Source organism: Equus asinus, chromosome 9 (genome assembly GCF_041296235.1).
Source record: "Equus asinus isolate D_3611 breed Donkey chromosome 9, EquAss-T2T_v2, whole genome shotgun sequence".
Lineage (NCBI taxonomy): Eukaryota > Metazoa > Chordata > Mammalia > Perissodactyla > Equidae > Equus > Equus asinus.
This window is the reverse complement of record NC_091798.1, coordinates 30,063,195-30,083,908: the sequence shown is the minus strand read 5'-3', so window position 1 is coordinate 30,083,908 and position 20,714 is coordinate 30,063,195. Positions and strand designations below refer to the sequence as shown.

Below are 20,714 nucleotides of genomic sequence, written 5' to 3'. Positions count from 1 at the left end.
TTGTTCTGCCATCCGGAGTACCCAGCTCCCATCTCAGACTAAGATAACTACTTGAGCTTGAGCTGTTGCCTCAGCATTCCAGCCAGCAGAGAGGATGAAGACACATGTTACCTACATGTGTAAGGAAGTCAACTGTATCTTCGATTTACGTTTCGTTAGCCAGAAGTTAATCACGTAGCTGCTTAGCTGAAAGGGGTCTAGAAAACACTTTGCTCTGAGTACTCTTGTGCACAGCTAACACTAAGAAAAGCGCTCACAACAGTGATTTTATCTGAGTGCTTATTATGTGCCAGGCACTATGTTAAACACGGAATCTCCCATTTAATCCTCACAATCACCCTGTGGATGGGCCTTATTTCTTATTCCCATTTTACAGAGGAGGAAACAAGGCCCAGCAATGTCAAATTTGCCAGGTTCACACAGCTATTAAATGGAGGAGCCAGAATCCAAACTCAGGCATCTGACTCCAGAATTGGCGTCCTCACCTACTTGCTGTACTGCCTCTCACCCTCTTCCTTCCGGAATTCCCTTTTCTCCTTGCAGGTGAAGCCCTCAGTGAAAACACCTCAGACCAAAGCCAGCCCAGCTTCTGCCAGGGCGGCTTTAGCCCCAGGGCCATCATCAGCTGTCAGAAAAGTGGTCACTGCAGCTGCTCAAGCCAAGCAGGGGTCCCCAGCCAAGGCAAGTGGGACCAGAAGCCATAGGAGGTGGGGGCGTGGGGTGGAGAGGATGACTAAGGAGTGTCCCCAGGCTGGACAAGGGCCCTGCACAGACGGGAGCAACCTCCCAGCATTCACACCACGGGTGGGGCTTAACCTAACAGGAACCGTGCTGCCCACTTCCTTCCCCAATACTGTTACCTCCTTGGGATTCAGGTAAAGCCACCAGCAAGAACCCCCCAGAGCAGTGCCATCTCGGTGAGGGGCCAAGTGTCTGTGCTAGCGGGAGGAAAGGCAGATGCCGCAGCAGCCAGGGCCCAGCCGGGGCCAGTCAGGGGCTCACAGGAGGACTCGGAGAGCAGCAGTGAGGAAGATTCGGACAGCGAGGGGGCGGCACCGGCGCCGGCACAGGTGAGGCTGGGGATGGCGGAGAGCAGCCCTTTGCCGGCCCTCGGGGCTCCCTTCCCTAATTCTCTTCCTCTCACTCCAGGCAAAGCCCCCAGGGAAGACCCCCCAGCTCAGAACTGCCTCAGCCCCCACCAAGGGGTCCCCCAGAAAAGGGGCTGCCTCAGCACCCCCTGGGAAGACAGGACCCACAGCCACCCAGGTGGGGAAGCAGAAGGAAGACTCAGAGAGCAGCAGCCAGGAGGAGTCAGAGAGCGAGGGGGCAGCGCCCTCTCAGGTGAGGCTGGGGAGCGCGGAGAGCAACCCTGTGCTTGCCCTTGGGGCTCTGTTCCCTAATTCTCTTTCTCTCCAGGCAAAGCCCTCAGGGAAGACACCCCAGGTCAGAACGGCCTCAGCCCCCACCAAAGGGTCCCCCCAGAAAGGGGCTACCCCAGCACCCCCTGGGAAGACAGGACCCACAGCCAGCCAGGCTGCGAAGCGGGAGGAGAACTCGGAGAGCAGCAGTGAGGACGATTTGGACAGCGAGGGGGTGGCGCCCGCTCAGGTGAGGCTGGGGAGGGTGGAGAGCAGCCCTGTGCCATCCCTTGGGGCTCCCTTCCCTAATTCTCTTCCTCTCCAGGCAAAGCCCTCAGGGAAGACCACCCAGGTCAGAACTGCCTCAGCCCCCATCAAGGGGTCCCCTCGGAAAGGGGCTGCCCCACCGCCCCCTGGGAAAACAGGACCCACAGCCACCGGACCCACAGCCACCCAGGCTGGGAAGCAGGAAGAGGACTCGGAGAGCAGCAGTGAGGAGGAGTCAGACAGCGAGGGGGTGGCGCCAGCTCAGGTGAGGCTGGGGAGGGCAGAGAGCAGCCCTGTGCCGGCCCTCGGGGCTCCCTTCCCTAATTCTCATCCTCTCACTCCAGGCAAAGCCCTCAGGGAAGACCGCCCAGGTCAGAACTGCCTCAACCCCCACCAAGGGATCCCCCCGGAAAGGGGCTGCCCCAGCACCCCCTGGGAAGACAGGACCCACAGCCACCCAGGCTGGGAAGCGGGAGGAGAACTCGGAGAGCAGCAGTGAGGAGGAGTCAGACAGCGAGGGGGCAGTGCCGTCAGCTGTGACACCAGCCCAGGTGAGGACTAATGAGGAAGATGCTACGATGCCAGGATTCCAAGCCATCGCCACCCATTCCTTCGTCAGAACTTGGGTTGAGGGCCAGATAAGGAAGGAAGACCAGATTAAGGCTCTTGACTCCAAGATCCTTTCCCCCAGCTGCTGTCCTCCATGTCTCCTTAGGCGAAACCTGTAAAAATCCCCCAAGCTAAGGCCTCCCTCATGAAAGATGCTTTAGACACACCCGTATCCCCCAAGGCCTCCACAACACGAGTAGACACACCAGCCCTATGGGAGGTTAGGTCAGCAACTCCCGCCAAGGCAAATGAGGCCAAGAATCCAAAGATGTCACAGTCAGAGAGAGTCATGGGGAGGCTTGGATTGTGATGCAGATACCATGAGACCCTCGGGAGCTGGAGGAAGTCATATCCCTTGCCTGGGCCCGGGGCCTCATGTAGGCCTGCGCATCTCCCCAGGGAGAGCTCGTGTAGCTTAATGTGAGGCCTGGGGTGTGGGAGGAGAGAAGGAATGAGGAACTGACTTTGATCTGGATTTCCCTCGGCTTGCAGAAAGCAGCGGGAGTGGCTGTGTCCTGCAGAAGTTCGGGGTGTCAAACTCCAGGACTTACAGGGCTCGGACTTGTGATAGAAATGATTGACACAGGCCTCATGGAGGTGATAGATGGCAACCTACATTGAGCCTTGGTGTCAGGAGAGGTAGTAGGGAGTGGTGGCAGGTAGGGCAGACTGGAGAGCCCTTGCCCTGTCTAGGAAGTTGGTCCCTGTCAGCTCTAGCCAGTTGTGACTCGTGGAAGGGTACCCTCCCTGTGGCCAGATCTTCTCTTTCCTAAGGGAAGCTGCAACTCCCTGTGCCAGGCCACGCTCCGCCCCTTCTTGGATTTCTGTTTTCTTCATGAGTAAAACAAGCACTGAGAAGTCTGTTGGTGCCTTGACACTAACCTCTGCCTTCAGTGCACCAGGCTGACCAGTGAGCCCTCTGTCTTGCTGATAGAGAGAAAGGGGTGAAAGGTGTTGGCTCTGTCCTCAAGGAGCTTATGGTCTGTAGGGCAAGACAAGGTGACTGCATTATCGGAAAATATTCCCGTAGCTCTCTGTCTGATGGAGCTGGGAGACCCTGATGGAGCTGGGAGAATAGGTCTCCGAGAGGCCAGAAGAGGAGATGATTGGGCTGAGCTTGAAGGAAGACCAGGGGTTCACCAGACACAAAAGTGGAGACACGCACCCAGGGGGAAGGTGTGCAAAGTGTGTGCGAAGGGGAGGGGAGGTGAAGTCAGGCATGTTCAGCAAAGGCCGGCTGGCCTGTGGGCAACAGTCATTTCTAGTTGCTTGTTACCAGTAACATGGGGACCTAAACGCCAGACTAAGACACAAGGGCCCCAGCCATGTTTTGGACTGTGCAGTGTTTTTTTTCTTTAAGTCTTAAATGGGTTACTATATCAGTCAGGATGTCCTAATCTGCAGGGGAAACCCTAATTCACAAGAGCTTAGATAGTAAGGGGATTGGTTATCTCACAATCCATGGGGAAGGCTGCTGTAAAGATGGTTTCTTCAGCTCAGCATCATTGGTGACCCAGATTTCTTCCATCTCTGTTCCACGCGCCTCATTGTCGCAGCAGGGCTGCAGTATCTCCCAAAGAGCTACAGAATCCCCCAGCTGACTTCCCTTCCCCTTATCTCCTTGTCCAGATCTAAGGCATGTGCTCCCTCCCTTCCTTCCTCCACACCCAAAAAAAGCCACTCCCTGATGAGGGGCCTGCAGTTCCCATGATTGGCTGGGACAAGGGCCCACCCTCCCCAAATTTTGTTGTGGAGGCCACCAGAACAGAGTTGCAGTTCTGTGATTAAGGAAGACACGGGGGCATAGCTGTTGCAGTGTGTGTTGTAGTTGACCCATTTAAAAATGGGGAAATAACACACTCAAATCAGGATTTTCTAGCTTCTCTTGAGAAATTGGAGGCCCTGGCAAACTAGGTCCCACTTTCTGGCTGGGTTGAGTAGTGAAAAGTGGGGCCTTCACCAGTGGAACTCCCCTCTGCCCCTGCCCTGGACAACCCTGAGCTGGTCACCACCAGCACTGGCTACACACTGCTCCCTGGACCTCCTCCTCTGGCCCCCGACTGCAGTTCCCACCCACCCAGCTCCCCTCATTTATGCCTGGCACGAGGGCATGGCAGCCACCCACCCGAACACTTTGAACCGGCTCCTGCTTTTAACCAGTCGTGTTACAGCCAGATGTGAGCTGTGCTGGGGCCGCTGGCTCACCTCCGCAACCTTGTCCCAGGCCGCTGTCACCTCTCGTTCAGATGCCTGGCCAACAGCACCCCAGCCCTCAGGTTTTCATGGTGCCTGACTCAGACACCCCTTTCAAGTTCAGAGTCAGCTCCGGAAGGAGGATGAGCAGAGTGGAGGCTGTGTTTCCAGTGGCTATGGGGCATGCCGGGCCAGCAGCTCTCCACCTGCCATGTGTGTGCAGAAAGGGGCCATGCTGCCTTCCCTGGAGCACCAGTGTCTGTGAGGGGCCTTGCTTGCTGGCTGTGGTTTCCCTGAGCCTGGCCCCTCAGTCATGCTCCCCCTCAGCCAACGTCCCCTCTCTACCATGTGCTTGTCCCCTCAGAAGGAGGGTGCTTCCCAAACTGCCAGAAGCAAGACCCTGGGCCCAGCACTTCCGGAGAAGAAGGCACAGGGGTCCTCGGAGAGCAGCGATGAGGAGCTGCCCGCAGGCCAGGTAGGCCGGCCTTCTCTCGGAGACGCTGCAGGCTCAGAGCTGGGGGGATGGGGGCGGGCCGCTGGGGCCGAGGGCGGATCTTCCCGCTGAAGCAGCACTTCACAGCTCCCAGAGCTCTTTCCTCTGTTTTAGTAACATCCTCACAGTAACCCCGTGAGGGAGGCAGCAGAGTGTCATTGAACATCCAGGCCTCAGAGCCAGCTGGTGTGGGGTCAAGGGCAGCTCTCCTGCCCACCAGCTCCATGAACCAGGGCACACCGTAACCATGAAGCCCAGAAGTTTCAGCTGTAGAACAGGCAGGGTGATCATCCTCCCTCCGTGCTGTGCGCCGGCACAGGCCCACGGTGTGCTGCCTGACCGGAGCGCCTGTTACTGCAGGCGGGCACGTGGTGTTCCCCATTCGACAGCAGGAATCAAGGCCCAGTGAATTGAAGTGATTTCCCCAAATTCTCCTCACCCACGGGGAGGTGAGGAAGGGGCAGACACTGGTCCCCTGGCTTCTTGTATCCCTGCCTCCTGTGTGCACCGGGAGCCCTCTCTGCAGGCTTTGTCAGAATCCCGTAGGCCAGGCCTGAGGCCTTGCTCGAGCCCCTGTGGCACATCTCCACATACTATACTGCCTAGATGGCGCCCACAAGGGCAGGACAAGGCCCACGTCTGCCAGGCTGGTGTCCAAGTTTCTGTGTGAACCCCGGGCCCTCCCCACAGACAGCACTGCCCTTTGTCCTCTTCTAGCCCCACGCTCCTGGAAGCTTCTGCTGGGCCCCTCAGAGATGCTGGAATCCTGCAACTCCTAGACCAGTGGGGTCTCCTTAACCATTTCCCCTTATATATCATACCACATGCTAATCAGTCCATCATTGAGGTTGGATGCTGCTTGCACACCCCCGGTGATGGAGTGCTCGCTGCCTTTCCATAAGACAGATTACAGAAATAATGATGAACAACTGCAACTGACTTTGGTCGCTTCCTGTGTGCCAGGCCCTGTGCTAAGCTCCACACTTGGCATTATTCTGTGTAATCCCCACAACAGCCCTGCCAGGGTAGGTTCCTTTGTTACTCCCATTTTAAAGAGGAAGGAATGAGGCTCAGAGAAGTTGAGTGAACTGTTCCAGCGTCATATGGCTGGTAGCAAGTGGACAGACCTGGTGTCTGAACCCAGGCCGTCTGCCCTCTGACCCGCCACCTGGCACTGCCCTGCAGGGAAGGAGGGAGGCAGGGCCCAGGCATTGCCCACCGGCTCTCTGGGGCCTGCAGGAGGCTGCCTCCTTCTCAGAGCAGGATATAAACAGCTGGGAGGGAGGGGGCCGCTTCGCCCTTCTCTGCGGGGGTGGACTAACACAATTAAAATGAACATCATGCTTAAACTGAACCGTTTAATTGGTACGTTAGTCCTGAAGATTCTGGAGTCCCTATTAAAAAAGAAGAAGGGAAAGAAGTCGGCAGTTTGTGCATTCCCCCGGGAGGCTGCAGGGAAGACGGCACAGCCTGGGGAAGCTGCAACCTCCCCCTAAGTGGGGGATTTTCAGCTCCTTAATCCCCAGCTCACTAATTATGATTATTATCGTTATTATGCAGTCATCAAGCACTTCTCTATTGACAAGTTTCGCTCTGTTTTTATTATTAGCCCATCAGTAGGGGACAGGGACCCATGCCAGGGTGGTGGGCAAAGCCCCACGCTGGGAGGCAGAGAGGGGACTGTATCTCCATTCCCAAGCCCCCTCACTGTGCCTCAGTGTCCCCACTTGCAGGGAATGGGGCCCACCCTCTGGCTCTGAGAGAGACGTCAAGGGGGTGGTCTGTGGCTCAGCCCTGTTGTGCTGGGGCCCGGTGTAGGTACCAAACTAAAAAGACATAGACCCTGCTCTCAAAGTTTGAGGTAATGGCAGAGAGAAAAAGGAGACCTGTGAGAAACCAAGTTAAGGTGTTACATCGGAGGCTCCTCCTGGAAGGAGCTCCTCTCCTATGCCTGGAGAACTAACTTCTAGGCCTGGCTCTGGCATCCGTTTGCTGGTCACCATCGAGGCCACATCCCCAGAGAGTGGGGTTTCTCAGTTCCCTGGGGTGGCGCTGGCCCAGGACCTGTTAACCTGCACCCAGGCAGTTCTGAAAGGGGCTCTTGGAGAGGAGCTGCCCTCCGGAGCTCCACCACCTCTGGTGCCTTTGTGGCTGTGTCCCTTGCCTGGGTCAGCAGCCTGGGCTGGTCAGCCCCCCGCTCCTGCTCTGCCCCAGACTGGAGTGAGGGTACAGTTGTGATGAGCTCGGGTGCGACAGGAGGTGATTTGGTTCTGCAGACGTCAGGGCCTGCAGGAGGAGGGGAGTCCCCGCGTTCCCTCCAGGTCCTCCCTGCCCAGCACCGACAGGGAGGCACAGCCCAGTGTGCAGGCTGCCTCAGCTCCCCATGAACCTTTGCTAACCGACCCCAGAAGGAAGGCCCTTGTCACCCCTGTGTGTACTGTGCTTTGCAGTTCCCAAAGCACATCAGAGCCCCTCCAGTGAGTGAGCCCCAGCTGGGATTACTAACAGCCCTCTCAGCAAGTGGGAAACAGGCTCATGAAGCTCAGGCTCGACCACACCGTGAGGTCTTGGAGAGGTGGGGTTGGAAGCAGGGCTCGGGCATGGCACCCCTTGTGCCCCTGCCCTCTGCAGCCAGGCCCTCTGCGCCCCTGCAGCCAAGAGGCCAGGGCGGGCGGCGTGGGCAGGTGGAACATGGAGGAGGTGGAGGCTTTTGCTGCTGAGCTGCTTTTAACATCCCAGACGCTATTGTTTGCCTCAGTGGGTTCGTTGCCTCTCTTCGTCCCCGACAATCTGTTCCTCTGTCTTCTCACATATATATAGATCCCCCTCCCTCAACTGTAAACCTTCTCCCACTTTCCATCCTTCTCTCTTTGATCATGTGGGAAGGAAGGCTCTGGAAGTGGCAGATCAGAGCAGCCGCGGGGGAGGCTGTTGGCAGGGGTAGGAAGGGCCCAAGCCCTGCAGAGCTTCCACTCTCGGGTGGGCACCCTTCTGCTCCGCTCTTCCCTTCCCCTCTTCCACAGCACCCCGGGGGCCCCATGCGGAGTTGTGGAAGAGACTCAGGTCCCACACCTGACCTTGGGCAGCTCCCTCCTGCTGCCCTTCGTCCCCCTACTGGCCAGAGAGAGAGTGGGACTCAGGCCAGACCTGGCCTTTGGGGAGTGGAAAGCAGCCTCTTCAGCTCCCTGGCTTGTGGCTGCGTGTGCTCTCAGGGTGCCCGTGCACAGTGGGCATTTCACTGGAGCCGCCAGGCCCAGGCTGGTCTGCAGAATACCAAGGAACTGCTGCTGCTGCTGCTTTCTTTCTCTTTCTTTTAATGTCTTACTGGAAAACTAAAAGCATCCCCAAAGATAAGACAGGGTAGAGAACCCCCGACAAACCGTCTCCAGTGTTAGCGGGTCTGAACTTGTGACCGGGCTCATGTCGTCCAAACTCTCCACTCAGTTCCCCAGTGCTCCTGGGTTACTTTGTTGTGTTTTTTTTGAGTACGAGCCCAGTATAATATCACACCTGAAAAAACGACCTACCCGGTCAGCATCCCCATTTCCCTGATTGTCTCTTAAATGATGTTTTTTATATTGTGTGTTCAAATAAGGGCCACACACTGCATTGGGTCCTGTAAGTCTTAATCTGTTGGTGTTCCCCTTGTGCTTTCTTTATTGAAGACACTGGGTCCATATAGTTGGGTTGCCGCATCCTGGGCCATGTCTCAGGAGGCCACATCAGAGTCTCTTGGTGGGGGCACTAGATTGTGAACGACCCCCCCCCCCAGGTGAATCATGTGTTACGACCAGGCAGCCAAAGGATACGCTGTTCAGACGCCCCCTCAGCAGGTGTCTGTCTCTGAAGTCAGTCAGAGGAAAGAAGGCTGAATTGGACATTCTGGCCCTGGCTCTGCTTCAGTTAGGCTCTGTGACCTTGGGTAACTCTCCTCCCCTCTCTGGACTTGCGGTTTTCCCATCTGTCCAGTGGAGCTAATCCTGCTGACCTCAGGGGCTTGCTGTGAGGGTCAGAGGGGCTCCTGTGAGCTGTGAGGTGCTGGAGGCTGGGAGTGAGCTGGGAGGGCCCTGGGCAGCTGGAGTCGCCTCTGTGCCAGCTGCCCTGAGCTCTCAGCACCCCTTGCCTTGTAAAACCCTCCCCACCCCCTCCCCCTTCCCCTGATCATGCCTTTAATCACTGGGGGGGTGTGTTTTGTTTTTGTTTTTCAAGGTGATTAAATTCCCTCTGATTTTTGTCGACCCTAATCGTAGTCCAGCTGGCCCAGCTGCTACCCCCGCACAAGCCCAGGCTGCGAGCGCCCCGAGGAAGGCCCAGGCCTCGGAGAGCACAGCCAGGAGCTCCTCCTCAGAGAGCGAGGATGAGGACGTGGTCCCCGCTACGCAGTGCTCGACTCCTGGTGAGCGCGGGCCCGCTACGCAGGGCTGACTGACTCCCCTGCTGCAACCCCCAGGTTCGGTTGGGAGGGGCCGTCAGCACACACACACACCTCTGTTGAGGCCCAGGAGGGAGAGGATGCTAACTGAGTCACACAGCAAGTTGTTGGTCAGCATGGGCTTGGGACAAGGTCTCTGGGCCCTGCATGGCTTCATCTCAGTGAGGGGCTGGCTCAGGAAAAATGTTTGCCAGGGCTTCTCTGCTGACTCTGAAAGGCAGAGCCCAGACCAGAGGGTTGAAGCTGCAGGGACCAGGTTTCTGTGTAATCCAGGGAAGAGCTTGTGACAACTGACTGCCTGAATGTGGCGAGGTGGTAGTGAGCCTGCCATTCCTGGTGGCCTGCAAAGGGGTTAGTTAATCCCCAAACAGACATTGTAGGGAAGAATTCTGTCTATCAGTGAGAGACAGGAGCAGATCTGGGATTTCTTTGACTTTTGAGAATCTGTGCTGCTCCCGGTGATAGCAAGAAAATGGTTAATTACTATTATTGCTATTATAACACTTTTTAATGGGCATATTAATACCTGATCTTGGTAGGCTAACTAGGAAATACAGCGGCCGGCCCCGTGGCCAGGTGGTTGGGTTCACACGCTCTGCTTTGGCGGCCCCGGGTTTCCCGGGTTCGGATCCTGGGCACGGACCTAGCACTGCTCATTGGGCCATGCTGAGGTGGCGTCCCATATAGCACAGCCAGAGGCACTCACAACTAGAGTATACAACTAGGTACTGGGGGCTTTGGGGAGAAGAAGAAGGAAAAAGAAGATTGGCGACAGATGTTAGCTCAGGTGCTAATCTTTAAGAAAGAAACACAGATTAGCACAAAAGAAAAAAACGTGACCTGTAATCCCACTGCCTGGAACAGTTACTGTTAACATTTTTATGACTGTTAACGTTCCAAAACCCTAAGTTACACCCATGTTTTCAGTAAGACCATACCGTAGGTCTGCTCAGTGATCTCTACTTGATGTGTTGTGACGTCACGCATTCCCAGCATGATTCCTGCCGGCTACAAAGTCGTCCTTTGGGTGGACACAGCATAGTTCACTTAGCTGGCACTGTGTTGGAAGCAGCTGAGGGTGTTGTCTGGGCAGGTTTTTGGCTGTTACAGACAGTGCTCCGTGCACATCGTGTCACTGGACCTTGGCAGATGACCATGGTGATTCTCACGAGGGACTTTCAAATACTTGGGAGTCTCATGTGGTGCCAGCGCTCCTGCCTGTTGCTCAGGAGTGGCAGCCTGGCCCGCTGAGGGGGAACGCCGCGGAGGACTCGAGTGTGGGGAGAGGCTGAGGAGAAAGCCCGGGGTCACTGCCGCAGCAGCCGTGTGACCGCCCCGAGGCTTGTACTGGGGAGATAGTGACAGCTCCTGCCTGGAAGACTTGGGGCAAGCATTCAGCAGGCGTCTACCTCGTAAGCCCCGAGCACGGCGCTGTGTCCCTAGAAACGGCCGATAAATTAGGTGTTGCACAGCTGGGAGGGCCATGGGGGCTTCTGTGCCCTGACATGTGCCCCATCCTGCCCCATTTCAGCTGTGAGAACCAATGTGGTGAGCGTGCCCCCGGCCAACCCACGGACAGCCCTCCGAGCCGGCGCCGTTGGGGCCAGCAGCGGTGAGGAGGCCGGCCCGGCGTCGGAAGGCAGGAAGCAGGAGGCGCAGGTACCTGGCGGGAAGCGAGGGCTCTCGGGCCAGCGGGTCGGGAGCCCCTGCCCTCCCCTGCTCCCCCACACGTGCTGCTGGGCTGGACTGCACTTGCTCTCACCCAGCCCCTAGAAGCAGCTGCCCCAGCAGCCGGAGCCATTCCTGACCTTCTGGCTACAGCCCCAAACCGAGCTCCGAATGACCTTTGAGTGGCTGGGAACGCAGCGCCCGGCAGAGCCAGTGCTGCTTCCTGAGCCCCTCATCAGCGTTTCCAGCGTGGTTAGGCTTCTGTTTTGTTTGGTTTCCTCTCAGATTTGAAATGCCGTGAATGGAAGTGGCCCTGTTTTAGTGTTCACGGTGGTGCCTGTGAGCATTCTTCCGGCCTCCACCATTTTCAGTGCATTTTTTATTCGGTCCTGCCTGAATCTAAGCCCTGGGCAGATAGAGTTAATGGGTCATTGTTCCAACGATAAAACTGAGCTCCACCCCTCAGCTAGAGGGTTGAGCCTTGTCCCAGATTAGGCAGGGCCAGAACTCAGGTCTCCTGACCCCTAGTACCCTGTGCTCTGGGCCGCATCCGTGTGTTTTCCTGTCCTGTTGCTCCCTGCCCCTTTTTCTGAGAGGGCAGAGAGAGCTGAATAGGCCCGGGCGGGCCTTGGACACCCCCGGCTCAGAGGGCTCACCATAAGCTACAGCCCGAGGAGCTTCCCAGGACGTGCTGCTGGGTGGGAATCTGGGCTATGGTCATTGCACCTGACAACCCGTGTCTACTGGGCCATTCAACCAGCAGATGGTGCTGACATCTGTCCATGCCAGGCAGTGGGGATATAGCAGGAGCAAGACAGAGAGGGTCCCAGCTCTTGCAGAGTCCCCAAGTGAGTGGGGAGGCAGCCACTAAACAAGGAAACCAACAATTAAAGTACTCACCAACTGGTGGGCGCTTTGAAGGAAACAGCATAAACTGGAGAGTAATGGAGTGACCTGTTTCAGAAAGGATGGGCAAGGATGGCCTCCCCAAGGAGGTGACATTGAAGCAAGAGAAGCAGCCACGCCAGGATGAACTAGGGAGCACTCCAGGCAGGAAAATCCAGGGGCGGGGTCCATTTGGGGAAGTGCTTGGGGGCGAGAGAGCTGGAAGAAGATGAGGCAGCTGGAGAAAGTGGGAAGGGGAGGGGGTCGGGCCAGCAGGCCACGCTGAGGGCTGCTGCGTAGCCACTGAAGGGCAGTGGGGGCCTGGAGGTTTTCAGCAAGGAGTCACACCCAGTTCTGTTCTTAGTTTTCTCTCCCTGATTGCTGGTGGATGTGGGAAGCAGGAGTGGCACCAGGGAGACCATGGAGGAGGCTGTTGCAGCCACCAGGCTGGAGACTTATCCCCAGTGAAGGCTCAGATTGAGTGGTGGGGCCGGAGCGGCTTCCCTTCACTGGGCTGGGAGCCATCTTTGGACCCTCTGAGAATGATATGATTAACTCATAACCTGAAGCCTGGCACTATTTTCTGCCCAGATGGTGGCATTGCCCCTCTGACCACCCCTCAGTCCCCGACTCCAGCCCCATGGCTCCTCTTACAGATACAGGTCCCCTCCCACCCCAGCCAGACAGGCTCTGACCAGGGCATGGCATAGATGGCATCCTGAGAACCCAGGAGTCTCAGGGCTGCCTTTGGCTGTCCACAGGTGACAAAGAAGAACCCAGCTCATCTCCCGCTGACCCAGGCCGCCCTGAAGGTCCTTGTCCAGAAAGCCAGTGAGGCCCAGCCTCCTACTGCGAGGACCCCATCTTCAAGTGGGGTGAGCTGGGGAGCTGGGGACCCAGGCCCCAACCTGGGGCGACAATGATCAAAGACCAGAGAGGGTTGGGGCCAGCCCTGTGGCATAGTGGTTAAGTTTGGTGCACTCTGCTTTGGCAGCCCAGGTTCGCAGGTTTGGATCCTGGGCATGGACCCATACCACTCGTCAGCCATGCCAAGGTGGCAACCCACATATAAGGGGAGGAAGATTGGCACAGATGTTAGCTCAGGGCTAATCTTCCTCAGGGGGAAAAAAAAAAAAAAGACCACAGAGGGTAGAAGGGAGGGGCCTAGTCCCAATGCCAGCACTTCCCTGCCCTGTGACCTTAGCACACGCACCTGCCTCCCGGGCCTCAGCTGCCCATCTTAGAGATTTGTGGGAGGACTTAACAAGGCCTGAGTGCGAAGCAGCCAACAGGGCCTGGCCCTTAATGGAGGTGTGCGGTAAGCAGCAGATCTTATTTCCCCTGATTTCTCCTTCCTCTCTTTCTCCTTTCACCAAATTAGGTTGACAGCGCTCTGGGAAGTCTCCCTGTGACGAGTCCCCAGAGCACCCCTGTGCCAGCCAAAGTGACCAACAGGCTTGGAAAGCCCAAGGTTCCTGAGGTCCAGCGGGCCGTGGCCACTTCCTTGGGACGCACCAAAGCCAAGGCCTCTGGGACTTCAGATGACAGTGAGGACAGCAGCAGCTGCTCTTCAGGGAGCAAGGAGGATGCTGAGGCGACCCAGAGGCTGGGTGAGGGTCCCGGGAGGAAACGTCTGGGTGCGCCTGGAGGAGGGGAGAGGCGGCCTGGTGGAGCCCTAGGCTCAGCCTCCTACCCATGCAGTGACCTTGGCCTTAGGGTCCCCCTGTACAGCCCCATGAGGAAATTGGTCTGAATAACATCAGAGACCTCCTGACTCTGCTGTTTGACTGCCTTTTGATATCAGGCTCCTATAACTGACCCAAAATCTCAGGGCCGTACCCCACACACAAGAAAGCAGAGGAAGCATAAGTGAGGCCTCAGGAATGAGAACAAAAGGTTTTGGCCTTGAGGCGTCCCACCTGGAATGCTGTGAATAGCGGTTGACCTTGGAAAGGGGCACTGGGAGCAGATGAGCCTTGGGTGGGAGGGTGAGGCGCATCCAGATGGATCAGGCCATCCTGGGGGCCCTCCTGGAGGGCTCTGCCCTGCCCCAGCTGCCAGGGGCTACCTGGCATTCCCAACAGGCCCCCTCTGTTTCTCCAGTAGGTGCAGCCCTTTCCAGGAGGGAGACCTTGGTGGAGGAGACCACAGCAGAGTCCAGCGAGGAGGAGGTGGTGGCGCCTTCCCAGGTGACTGCAAGGGAGAGGGCCGGCGGCCTCAGGGGTTTAGGGGCAGGAGCCCTAGGCCCAGCTCCCACCCACCTGCCTCTTCCCGGGGCTCTGGGCGGGGTCCTGTCTGTGTGGAGCCAGGCTCTGTCCTTCTTGGAGGCCCCATGAGGAGCGGACTCTTAGAGTCTATAGAAAGGGCTTACCTTGATTTTGGGTGATTCCCAGATAAAAACTTTGTTTAAGGGGCTGGCCCCGTGGCCGAGTGGTTAAGTTCGCGCGCTCCACTGCAGGCGGCCCAGTGTTTCGTTAGTCCGAATCCTGGGCGCGGACATGGCACTGCTCATCAGACCACGCTGAGGCAGCGTCCCACATGCCACAACTAGAAGAACCCACAACGAAGAATACACAACTATGTACCGGGGGGCTTTGGGGAGAAAATGGAAAAAATAAAATCTTTAAAAAAAAAAAAAAAAAAAACTTTGTTTAACAGATGGGATTTCTCTTAAGGTTGTCATCTGTACATGGCAAGTGCTAGTGATTTTCCATTTGCATTAGTAATAAGAAATTTCCTTTTTAAATGTGCCTGTCTAAAATACGTGTTAAATTAAAATAGTGCAGGACGTACACATGGGAGGCTGCTGTGCCTGGTCTTAGGGGTCTAGCTGGTTTCCTCACACAGGCCATCCCGTCAGGGCCTGGGTGGTGCAGGGTCCCGGCCTCTTTCACACTGGGTTTCTTCAGTCTCTCCTCTCAGGTTATGCAACCCCTGGGCTGACTCCAGCCAATTCCCAGGCTTCAAAGGCCACTCCCAGGCCAGACCCCAAACCCTCAGTTTCCTCTACTCCGGCTACCAAAGATGCCCTAGACGGCAAGCGGGAAGTGGAGCCCCAACAACCAGCTGCCACCATGTCCCCTCGAACAGGTGAGTTGAGGGCCCCAGGGAAGGACAACAGCAGGGTGTGGAGGGACAAGGCAGTGGGCCCTTTCTTTCCCTCCCTCAGGAACAGTTCCGCCAACATGGTCCTGTCTGTCACCAGGGCCTCTCCGAGTGAGGCCTGGTACCCCTACCTGGAGGTGCTCATCAAAGTGTAGGGGGCGGAGGCCGCCCTGTGGCCGAGTGGTTAAGTTCACACACTCCGCTTCGGCGGCCCAGGGTTTTGCCAGTTCAGATCCTGGGCACGAACCTAGCGCTGCTCATCAAGCCATGCTGAGGTGGCATCCTACATAACAGAGCTAGAAGGACCTACAACTAGAATATACAACTATGTACTGAGGGGCTTTGGAGAATAAGAAGAAAAAAAAAAGTGCAGGGGGGCCCACGCCCAAGTGTCTGGCTCCCGTGGTCTGGGACAGCCTGGAATTCAGGTTATCCAGCCCTATGAGATGCTAGCATACCTGGTAGGGTGACCCCTGCCTTAGAGGAGGTGCACCTTGACTTGTAGAGTAGGCCTTGGCTCTCTCTAGCTGTATCTGTTAACTTTTCTCCTAACAAATGGGATGGTATGGGGCGTAGGAACTCAGGGGAGCTCAGACAAAAGGCAGGAGCCACATTTGGAAAAGTCTTCATTACATGGCCAAGACCCAAGGCAATGGACTGACTTACTCTAAAGCCTCAGACAAGCCCCTGGCCACTCTGGGCCCTGTGTCTTAACCATACAGGGCAGGGGTTGGTGCATCCAGTTGGTGTCGAGGCACAACACACATAGAAAATAGTCACATGGTATGTGGAGGGCAGACTTGAGTGTTCAGATCACCTGGCCTGGGGCATCAGCCATCTCCGACTCCACCAGCACGAAGGGACAGGTATCTCAGATGGGCATACCTGGGACAGCTCTCAGGGTCTCCCAGCCTTGGTGTTCTGGGGTGTTTGTAGACAGGAAGTAGGGAAGTGGGCTGCGAGGAAAGAGGTTGCCAAGGCAAATGGCACCTCCTCAGCTTCGCTCTCCAGCTGGCTTCTGCCCTTGCACGAAGCACCAAAGGGCTCACCTGGGCCTCCCTCTGTCCTGGGGACCCCCCTGCCCAGCCTGCCCTACCTACCTCCCTCAGCTCGCCAGAGCTGCTTCAGACCCCACCCTGGGGCCCGCTGCACGCTGCAGGGGACAGTCTCCAGCCTCGCGACATGGAGCAGGGCCAAGCCCCTGGGCACCTTTCAGAGCCCAGCGTGTAGGAGCTCTTGTGCCTGTGAGGCCCAGAATGGAGGGGAGACCTGCCAAGTCACCTGGGAAGTTAGGGGCAGCCTTGGGACAGGTGCTGATGCCCCCCCACTCAGTGCTTAGGCTTTAGCTGCACTTGCCCGGCGCGGGTCAGCAGGGAGTTGCGGCTCGCTATCTTTCCTGGTGCTCTCTTTGTGAGAGGCGGGTGCGGCAGGGAGACGTTTTGAGGGGGCTGTGGAAGGTTTTTTCACACGTGTAGTCAGCACACAATTATCAAAGGAGAGCAGAGGCGTGGAGAATTCTAAACAAAGGCTGCACCAGAAGTCCCTCTGGCAGGCAGTAAACCTGCTTAGTCAGCCGCCACGTGCGTATGCACCGCACCCATCACCCCAAACCGCCTGGACCCCTTACCGGAGGGCCGTGAGCCCACTGTGAGTAGACGGGCATGAGTTGAATGGCTGTGTGGCTTTCGCTTTTATTATGAATCTATGATTTAGAATGGGGGACCTCACTGTCTATCTAACCCCTCATTTTGCAAACAGGGAAACTGAGGCCATGGGAGGAACAAGGTCACCTAGCAAGTTGGTGGTAGTTAGACCTAGAACTCAGGCCTCTGAGCTCCTTTCTAGACAACACCATCTCCCTCCTTTCTGACCTTTCATTTCGTTGGTGGATTTCAGGCCCTTTCATTAACATTCTGAGTCATTTTCTATCCCCAACCTGAACTTGAGTTCTTAATGTGAGGAGACAGAAGAGCTCTAAGTTAGAAGCTGGCAGAAGGGTGTGATTCAGAGACCCAGTGGGAGCAGAGTGACCCCTGGGCCTCGCTTCCCCCAGATGTACCATTGTCAGAGGAGGTCAGTTCTATCCCTGGACCCCCTTGGCTCTTATCCCACAAGAGGTCTGTTTCCCGACTCTCCGGGATCCGTGACCCCAAGTCCTCTCTCTGCAGGCAGAAGAGACCCTGGCACCACACCTCAGAAGCCCAGGAAGGGGGCTGGGAGCCCCCAAGCCTCAACGCTGGCACTGCAGAGCGACATCACTCGGCGCCTCCTGAGCGAACCCTGGCCCCTGAGCGAGGCCCAGGTCCAGGCGTCAGTGGTGAAGGTCCTGACAGAGCTCCTGGAGCAGGAAAGGAAGAAGGCCGTGGATGCCGCCAAGGAGAGCAGCAGGAAGGGCCGGGCGGGTCGCAAGCGGAAGCTGTCGGAAGACCAGCCGGCTGCCAGGACCCCCAAGAGCAAGAAGAAGAAGCAGCTCGCGGCCGGGGAGGTTGGGGAGGGTGCTGTTTCCCCAGAAAAGGGCCCCAGGACTCTCAAGGGGAAATCCAAGAAAGACAGAGCAAGTGGTGACATCAAGAAGAAGGAGAAGGAGTCTCTTGGCCAAGGGGCCAAGGAGAAGCCAGAAGGGGAGCCGGCGATGGTGTCAATTGTGGGTGAAGACCCAGGCAACCCAAAGAGCAAGAAGGAGAAGAAGAAAACTGACAAGAGTAAGTGGCCGGCTGCAGCTGGAGTGCACCTGGACAGCCCTCGGCCAGCACAGAAGGGAGAGGCTGAGCAGTGGGCTGTGCGGGCCGTGGGGGCCAGAGCCAGGTCCTAGAGCACCAGGGCCTGCAGGCCGGGGAGACGCCTGTGGCTCAGGGCGTGGCCTCCCCTGGAGCCCAGAGTTCACTCACAGCGGCCAGCAGGCACAGCCACTTCTGCTTCAGGCTTCACGGGGGTTCGAGCCCCCGGATGGCAGTTTCTCCTCAGAGGTGATAGCGGCCCCTCCCTGAGCTCTGTGCTAGACTCTGCGTGCAGGGGCGCCTCATCTCACCCTCACACCAGCCCTTGACAATAGGTGATATTTTCTTCCCATTTTACACATAGAAAGTGTCTTTTTTAAATAAATGTGTGGAAGTTTTAAAAAGTGAGTTAAAGAAAAATAGTAATCGTCCTGGTGGTCCACCGACAGGGCAGGAGTCATGAGGCTGGCCCTGGGGGCTCTCAGACCAGCGTGGGTGGTCACAGGCATGTGGGCCTGTGTTTTGATGGCTCCCCAGGGTGTGGGGCAAGCTGGAGTCCTGGCTTCAGAAGGAGTGAGTTCTAGTTCCTCTCCAGGGGGAGACCTGGCTGTGTGTCTTCCAACTTTGACCCCAATGCTTAAGATTAAAACGTGGTGTCTAAGAAGTTTACTTTCTTTCCTTAGGAAAAAAAGACAAGGAAAAGAAGGAAAAGAAGAAGAAAGCAAAGAAGGCCTCCACCAAAGCTCCTGACTCACTAATCCAGAAGAAAAGGAAGAAAAAGGTAGAGTGAGTGCCTGAGGGGTCACTCGCCAGAAGAGGGGCCCAGACCCTGTCCCCAGGGTTACTGTGATCAGCCCCATCCTGTGCGTGTCAGGGTACAGGGCAGGGTGAGACAGGCCTGGTCCCTGCGCCGTTTCCATTCTTGGGGTCCAGTGCAGGGGGCTTATGAGTTGTGACACGAGAGAAGAGCCAGGGGGATGTGCGCCCTGAGGGGGGACAAGATCTGAGCGTGTGGAAGCCATGGAAGCGACCCTGTCTTGTCTGTGAGCTAGAAGGATGTTCTCGGGATGGGTGAAGAAAGGAGAGATCCCCAAGGGGCAGGGAGGCTGTTGCAGGTTTCCAGGTGAGAGGAGATACTCCCTGGGATGTGTGTGCCCCGACAGCAGGGTATCCCCACCGCAGAAACACACACCTGTGTGCTTCACGGGTGACAGCCTGAAGAGGGAGCCTCAGCACTTTATCCAGAAGCAGTTCTCACTGTGGCCAGCAGGGCCTCGGCTGTGTTCAGAAAAGCTGAACATCTCTTGCTGCAAAGTCCTGGGCTCCTTCCTTGAGGGCACACAGGACACCGTCCCTGCCGTAGGGGGTCTCTACCCAATATCTGTTCTGGGGGAGCCGTGAATCCTCAGGAGGGAACCGTCACATCCCCTCCTGGTGGGGGCAGCATGGGTGGGGAGGTGCTTCAAGTACAAGAGCCTCTCACACTTCTCTCCTCACAGAAGAAGGCGGCAGAGCAGACTGTCTGAGGGGCACAAAGCGGCAGGTACGCTTCCTGGCCCGGGAACCCCTGCTGACCATCCTCTCCCGGGCGAGGGTGGGAGGGCAGCTCCAGCATCTGCTGTGGTCCCAGGGAGCCAGGCAGGGCCTGGTAGGTAGGCCCCAAGGGGAAGGGGAGGCTGGAGAAAGAGGTTCCGTTCCTCGAGGTCTGGGGGTGATGGCGGGAGCCAGAGCTGCAGAAGTAGAAGGATCCAGGACAGTGATGGCAGTGGCTGACCCTGAGCACCGGGTGCACGTGCTGCCCGTCCTTAGGGAGGTGGGACTGGGCTAGTCCTCCTTGTAGATGAGGATAAGGCTTGAGGTTGGGTACAGCTCTGTCTCCCCCACAGCTTAGTTCCTTTTCCTTATGATTTTGTCCCTTGAGGACATTTCCTATGGGGAGAAGAGGGTTTGCTCCAAACAAGCCATCCCCATGGACCTGTGCCTCCCGGGTGGGGTAAAGGTTTAGGTGGCCTGCCCGCCCCCAGCCTCCTGTAACTGGGGCAGCGCCACCGCCCGGCTGCTGTGAGGGCTAGAGGAAGTGAAGCGCTAGAGCTCGCAGCCCGGTTCCTGGGACATGGACAGTGCTCGGAAGTGTCCGCTGTGGGTGGTTAATGCCCTCCCCTGCCTCAGAGATGCCAGCTTATGAGTTTATTTTATTCTCTTTGATCGGGAAATCTTACGTCGGGCTGTGTTTCCTTCCCCCAGGGATTTCTCAGACAAGCAGTGACCAGCCCCACGCCTCTGCCCACCATGGGTTGGAATTGAATTTGTGACTTCCCCTCCCTCTCCAGAAGAAGACAGCTAGCCACACTGTCCGCTCTGGCTGAGCCAGTGAGCCCTGCAGAGAGGCTGGTGCCGGGAGGAGGAAGTGCCCCCCGCTCCCGTGACCTGCACTCACTGACGCCGCGCCTGACCCCCTCCCGACACACAACGCTTCGTATAGATGTGTACAGTATATATATATTTTTTTAAGTGATCTGCCCCTCGCCCCTCCAGCCCAACCTGCCCCCTCAGCCCCCTCCGGACTTTCCACCTGTCTGGCCTGCAGACCCAGCGAGGCCCAGCCTGTGGCTCCTTCCATGTCTTTGGTCTCCAGCTCCTGCTGAGGCCTTATCCTCCGTTTGTCAGTTCTTCCCCATTTTGTTTGTGTTTTTCTTTTTTTGTAAGAACTCAGAAAATAAAAGACTTGAAGGAAAGGTACAAGTTCCTGGTACACTGGGGCAAACGTTTTGCAGTTGACTTATTCTTGGAAGGGAGAGTCTGGCTGATAGTCGGAGCAGAACAAACATCACTCAGGATTTGTTCTTGACTGCGTATCGAGGCTGTGGACACCATAGGGAGTGGGACAGTTTGCCAGAGAAGGAGACTCTGAAGTGCCCAGGGTGCTGAATTGGGGTGGGGAAGGCTTCCTGGAGGAGGTGGCATCTAAGCTAAGGGGGAGCTCAAGC

At 56.9% G+C, this 20,714-nt stretch overlaps 1 protein-coding gene across 2 annotated transcripts in view; it reads left to right on the top strand.

The window, feature by feature from the left end:
- TCOF1 (treacle ribosome biogenesis factor 1) overlaps window positions 1-20,486 on the top strand; it is a 40,252-nt gene extending 19,766 nt beyond the window's left edge. Inside the window, exons 14-30 of one of the 2 annotated variants that reach the window (XM_014852633.3) lie at window positions 544-681; window positions 876-1,070; window positions 1,150-1,341; window positions 1,417-1,608; window positions 1,684-1,890; window positions 1,970-2,176; window positions 4,792-4,902; window positions 9,130-9,316; window positions 10,884-11,011; window positions 12,667-12,780; window positions 13,287-13,515; window positions 14,009-14,094; window positions 14,815-14,995; window positions 17,179-17,712; window positions 18,411-18,508; window positions 19,230-19,270; window positions 19,972-20,486. In XM_014852633.3, coding sequence (XP_014708119.3) covers window positions 544-681; window positions 876-1,070; window positions 1,150-1,341; window positions 1,417-1,608; window positions 1,684-1,890; window positions 1,970-2,176; window positions 4,792-4,902; window positions 9,130-9,316; window positions 10,884-11,011; window positions 12,667-12,780; window positions 13,287-13,515; window positions 14,009-14,094; window positions 14,815-14,995; window positions 17,179-17,712; window positions 18,411-18,508; window positions 19,230-19,253 — 2,823 coding nt within the window. In that variant the 3' untranslated portion in view covers window positions 19,254-19,270; window positions 19,972-20,486. Of the gene's footprint in view, window positions 1-543; window positions 682-875; window positions 1,071-1,149; window positions 1,342-1,416; window positions 1,609-1,683; window positions 1,891-1,969; window positions 2,177-4,791; window positions 4,903-9,129; window positions 9,317-10,883; window positions 11,012-12,666; window positions 12,781-13,286; window positions 13,516-14,008; window positions 14,095-14,814; window positions 14,996-17,178; window positions 17,713-18,410; window positions 18,509-19,226; window positions 19,271-19,971 lie in introns of both variants that reach the window. The other variant, XM_014852632.3, reaches the window with a different exon arrangement.
- Window positions 20,487-20,714: the final 228 nt, after the last annotated feature.